General features: G+C 41.9%; 1 protein-coding gene across 2 annotated transcripts in view; it reads right to left on the bottom strand.

Annotated features, from left to right (window-relative positions):
* Positions 1-245: 245 nt before the first annotated feature.
* The window catches only part of PDPN (podoplanin), a 28,893-nt gene continuing 23,138 nt past the window's right edge, over positions 246-6,000 (bottom strand). Inside the window, exons 4-6 of one of the 2 annotated variants that reach the window (XM_007174935.3) lie at positions 4,856-4,894; positions 4,196-4,307; positions 246-3,624 (exon numbers count right to left, since the gene is read on the bottom strand). In XM_007174935.3, the coding sequence (XP_007174997.1) occupies positions 3,618-3,624; positions 4,196-4,307; positions 4,856-4,894 (158 nt within the window). In that variant the 3' untranslated portion in view covers positions 246-3,617. The remainder of the gene's footprint in view (positions 3,625-4,195; positions 4,308-4,855; positions 4,895-6,000) is intronic. The other variant, XM_007174936.3, reaches the window with a different exon arrangement.

The following is a 6,000-nucleotide window of genomic DNA, read 5'->3' as shown; positions in this document are numbered from 1 at the left end:
CGGGACTCTGTGTTGTGGCCCGGAGCCCTTGGATGCAGAAAGAGAACCCTGGGTGCTTTGCGTCCGTGTCTGATAAAATGACCCCTCAGAGAGAGTGAAAAGTGCTGAGGATTAATGTTCCGTGAATCCAGGCTGGCACTTTGCCTGAATCAGGCGGATCCATGAGTGCTGGGCCCGTGGGCCAAAATCTCACATTCTTCACACCAGCAGGACAGTCTTTATTATTCTACTCCAGGATTTTACATTTAGTCTGCATTATTGTCCATGAACTGTGGTTACATACTGTGTATTTATTGAGTTAAAAGCCCCAGGATCTACTGTACATGCTAACTTGGCTTTAAGTTTCAGGAGGAGCAAAGAGAAATGCAGTCTTTCAGGGAACGCCAAGTTCTCTGATGCTCACGGGTGGATAACTGTTGTCCCAAGTGTATGTGTTAATATCCAGCTGTATTTCAGCGAAATTCTTCTCTTACTTCCACTGGACTTTAAATTAGCAAACAAAGTTTAAATTAGCAGACAATGTCAGAATATGCATTATGCCCCATCAAAGCATTTATCACAAGCAGCCCTGAATACTAAATCAATATGAATTAAAATAAAGATGGAGAGAGTAAGGGATTAAGTTACTTGTTCTTTCCGTGTTCATTAAAGGCAGCACATGAAGCAGAACTAAGTCCTGGTTTTTGATTACTTCTCCCAGGTTGAAAGAAAAAACAATTGGCGTAAAAAGGAGGCTTTAACATGGCATAAACAGTTAACTTCGGCACTGCTTGGTGCCCAGGCATTTCTGATGGAAGAGAGGATGGAGTTTTTTCCTTAAAGTTCCAGTGCCCTTGGCAGCTCCATTAGTTCCTAGTCATCTCCTGCGGGCGGTGTGTAAGGGAATATAAATTTACACTCGATGTAGCCGAGGGCCCAGTTCCTTTGAGGGTCTGCGGGACTAGGTGAATATGGTTAGTTTTCTGCTAGAAAAGGGATGCTTTCAAGTCCTCTCATGGAAATTTCCATGAAGAAACTGTAGCCCAAATAATTCGACTCCTCTGAGGGATTACAGCTGTAAAGCACCTGAATTCTGCTCTTTTCCATTGTGTCACCCCTTAGAAACAGGCACCCAGGATTCCTGACATCTGGCAAATTCAACAACCCTGACTTAACAGAAACTGAGTATTTATAGTGAGGAAGGCATGATGTGAGTGGCTCTCTTGCTTTTAGCATCCAACCTTTATGAGTGGGGGTAGGGTTGGCAGGGAGAGACACGGGGTGTGGCACTGGAATCCATATAGGGCAGTGTAGGTGGCGGTGGGAGTAGATAGACTGACAGAGGGACAGAGGCAGAACGCCTGGCCACTGCAGTCTCCAGATCCTGTGGAGTGTTTGCAGCCGAGGGCCAAGGAGCAGTGAGACGTCCCAGGAACAGGAATTCTGGAGCAACGTGCATCCCAGGCCATAGGTAGTTGGAAAACCCTCACAGGGGTTATTACTTCTTTTTCTTGTGTGGTCAAGCCCTAACCACATGAGGTCAGGTTCCCGGGTAGGACGACTGGCAGGAAGAAGGTATACCTGTTCCCTGACGTGGCCCCTGTCCCCAGGGCAGAGAAATCAGGAGCCGGGCAAAACCTTGTTAACCCTTTGTGACCAGAGAGAGCAAAAGTAGTGCCAAGGTGCCACTTCTCCTCCGATTCCTCCACTTGACCTTAACCTCCCCACTTTGGCAGAGCTCTGGGTGAAATGTATAGTCACATTTCTTTCCCATGGATGTACTTCCTATAACCATTTATAATTCACTCCCAATCAAGTCAAGAGGCAAATGTTTATATAACATGTAATTTTATATGGAGATGTTCTCAGGGGTGATCCAGACTTGATCAAGTTTCCCAGTCAAAGGTCTGACTCATTGTTATACACAATCATCTGTTTTATTTCAAAACATGTCTACACTGCATTGAGCACCAACACAGATGTGACCAAGAAACCCACAGTCCTGTCCCAGCAGGTGATGGGTCCAGTGTATGACTTGGGGTTGACTATTATTTTTCACAGTGAGAGAAAAAAAGAGAAGCTAGGAAAGATGAAACGAACATTATTCCCAACTCCTGTTCAGGAATCTGACAGATGATACAGAGGATATTTAAGAGATTTGTAAAGTTTTTCCAAAGACCCTTCTCCCCATCAGTTGATGTTCAAATATGGAACCTGGGCTGGTGAAGCAGCTGGACTTGAGTGACACTAGAGTATACTGTTTAAAATTACATCCACACATATCTGCAAAAGATAGAGGAACAGGCCATGCCAAAGTAGACTGATAGTTTACTTTTTCCTGTTTTATGAACCCGTACAAGTTTAGAGGCTATCAGAACTGTACAACCACAACTGTGATATAGCATCTGCTCGGTACAAAAATTTTTTGTGTAGGAGAAAGAATTCAGTTGACCTACGGGGAGAAGTGTCCTGAGTTGGATGTTGCCAATACAGAACTGTCAATTGTGGCCCCACAGAAATATGTGGGATCTCATGAAGACCAGAAATATCTTTCATTTTAAAATAAAGTCTCTAAATCCAGCTGCTTTTTAAAAACCAGTATTCCCATATCTTTCTTCCGAGGCAGAAAGTAAATGTTAGGAAACTGGCAGGTTCTCTTTCTCAGAGGCACACACAGGGTTTGGGGGTCACTGTGGTTCTGGGTTCCTGGAACACTTGAGCCTCTGGCACCATTGGGCCTTCAGCAGCCTCCTCGGCATCCAGGGCTGAGGTCCTCATATTCCAGAGCAAAGCAGCCAATCTGGAGGACTTGTGTCAGGGGGAAGAGAGAAGGTCACCCCTTTAGCTCTGGATCCCCATCATCTGAGGGAAGTGGAAGGGGGCAGGTAGAAGCAAACCTTTGTTTCATAAAGTCATCACTGGAGCAGGCAGCCGAGCACACTGAGGCCCTGTCGGTGCCCTTGTTGTGAGGCACAAAATGCCTTCCCCAAAGTACAGATTTCTGTTTATGATCTAAAATAGATACCTTTGAAATGATTTACCCAGACCAGTGAAAGGCAGTTGCTCATTACATATTATGTAAGTTTAGATTTTCTACTTGATTATTCACACCAAATCAGGCTTTAAAAACAGACCCAATTAGACTGGAATGCATACATTTCAACAGATCAGAAACTGCAAAATGCTTATGCCACTTACTGCCATAGCTTTACACCCAAGGACGCCATTGGTATAAATATTTCCAAATTCCTTTGCATTTTAACAACAACAGAGAACAATCAGAACAAAGACATGATTTCAGTTTCTAACATCGATTGGATTATATTGTCTACCTTAGTTACACATCAGATGACATAGTTTTGCTCCGTTTTCTATGCATTTTGTCTTTTAAGTCATCTTATACAAAATTTATATTAGAACAATTTTTTTTTCAAAAGACAAACGCTTAGAGAAGCAAGTCTTATGAATACTCTTTCCTTCCATTACTTTTGGCAAGTGGCGGAATCACCGTGGATTTTTGAGTGCAGTGGTGAAGCATTTCCACGGGTCATCTTCTCCACACGCTCAGGGATGGGGGGGGAAGTCGGAAACTCTCTTTTTTAAAACATGTTGGCAGGAGGGCACAATTCTTCAGCTCTTTAGGGCCTGTGAAAACAAAGAGAAAGGTGACGGTCACTTCTTTTACTGGCACCGTGACCAGTAATCCCGTAAGTCATTGTTCCTATTGTTCTTTGTCTACGTCTTCCAGTTCTGGATTATGGGGCTCTTCTCTCCCCACTCAGCCCTCCTCCAGGCCTGGTCCTCACACCCAGGGTCAGATTCCCGGGCATTTCCAGACACATAAATCTGCAACTGTATTGCTAACTGTGTCCCTCGACCCCCCAGTTGTATAGCATTTATCCTTCCCCACCCAATCATATATTATCTCCCCAACAGATGGGTTTTCGTTCAAGTTCACTTAGTTGGAAAATTAAGACAAGAGGTCACATTTGGTGAGATCTCAATGGAAGTCAACTAAAGAGCCATCTCTGGCACTTTCTTGGAAATTTATAAGGCCCCAAGTAGACACCTGTTCTTCTGGGGAAGCTTCAGGTGTAGTGCTTATGGAGGTTGGTGGCTTCTGAACACGACCTTTATTTGGAGGTTTCTATTAGTTCAAAGGTTGGAAATGGCTGCCTTCATTTACCTATCACACGGGCCTAAGATATTTACTTACGAGTACCTTCCTGACATTTTTCGAACAAACACAGTGATGATTCCACCAATGAATCCAATGGCTAGTAAGACCCCAACTATGATTCCAACCAGGCTCACTGTTGACAAGCCACCTGATTGAGAAGAAAAAAAAAGCATAAGCCCCAGATAAACAAATACACCAGCAATAAACAATGCCACTGGCCCACTGTAGATAACAAATGATGTTCTATGTTGTTTCTCCTGTATTCAGTGGGAGTTGACTTAGGAAGGGAGAAATGTTGGGTTATTCTAATCTCATATTATGAATGGAAAGTTTTCTGGGTCTCAAGATCTATCAAGCATACCACTCCTACTAGGTGGTTTCACTGTTAATTACTGGGTAGTGTTTGTGTACACACAGCTACTAAATTAGCCCCTATTTTCATTCTTAGGAATGATCAGTTGTGATATGACACCATTTTCCATAGCTGTCATTAAGTGAATAGACTCATTTGCAGTTTGCTTATTTTCAAATACAGGCTTTTCTCTCTTAAAAGAGGTTTGAAACCTGTTCTCAGAAGGTTTGTATTCTGCTCCCATTGACTACAATCCAGGAAAGAATGTAATTCATGACAAAGATTAAGTTCAAATAAACCTTTTTTAAAACATGAGAATATTTTGATACCAAAATCTAACCCACCTTTCTCAACTGTTGTTGGGTTTTCTCCATCTGTTTTCCCTAAAAAGAGAGAGATGTAATGACATAGAATTATTAGGATTTAGTAACTATAATTTAACAATTGGCAGAAGATGAATTTACCCTAAATGGAAGGTAGCAAAACACAAGCAAAGAGGATAATTTCTTAAGTAAATTGGATCCGTGGATTTTTAAGCAAGCTCTGACATGATCTTGTTTCAAAACTATTATTATTGAATTTATGGATGCTTCTTCACACCTATGGGTCTGTAGTTCTTTTGTGGATGTTACTTTTTTTCTCACCCACTGTAGAGAGCAGTGTCAAGGAAACGGACCCATAGAGATCTTAAATAAATAGTCAAAGATTTCAGAGGTTAGGGTAACAAAAGAATCCAAGCCCCTTGATTCTTGGTCCAATGTCAAGATCATGGAAAACTCACCCATTATGATGAGGTCTATTTTGAAGAAACGTCATTCTGAGAGCAAAATGTTTTGGAAGTTGTGGTCAAGACTGTGATTTGCCTCGTGATATCAATTTCCTAGCAAAATCCAGATCTTACAGGGCACATGATTTTAATGAGAATATACCCTTTGTATTTATGGCACTATTATTGTAGGATTTCTATCTGCAGCTAAACTTAATCCAATAGTTACAATGTGAATATTCTCATTTACCAAGCATGTGAAGTTGTTTAATTATGAATACCTTCCTGTAAGTAATAAAACTGTGAGTTTCTTTCAGGTAATTTTACACAATTTCTTTTAAAAAATAAAGGCCTTTTGTTTTGTTTCTCCCATCAACTTCTTTGTATACTGAGTCCTTCACTCCTCTGGGTGGTAGGTGTTTATGAAGGAGTCAAGAGGCCTCGATATAATGAGACAATGGAGAGAAGTGATGCAATCAGGCCCTTCCCTAGAAACTTAGTTCACAATTTGCAAAATACCACAGATATCCAGTAGCTTTCCTAATCAAAGGTGACACCAGCCAACCATCAGCTATAAGATGCTTTCTTTTTCTAACGGTTGAGTTGGAAAGAAGTCATCCACTCTGTACCAAATCCATCTTCAAAAAAAAGACATCTTTTCAAGATGGCCCCAGGGTATGGGTCCTTGAACTCAGCTCTCCCTGCATGAGCTGAACTCACAGC

Source organism: Balaenoptera acutorostrata, chromosome 1 (assembly GCF_949987535.1).
Source record: "Balaenoptera acutorostrata chromosome 1, mBalAcu1.1, whole genome shotgun sequence".
NCBI lineage: Eukaryota > Metazoa > Chordata > Mammalia > Artiodactyla > Balaenopteridae > Balaenoptera > Balaenoptera acutorostrata.
Note: the sequence above shows the minus strand (reverse complement) of the source record. Positions and strands in the feature narration are given on the sequence as shown.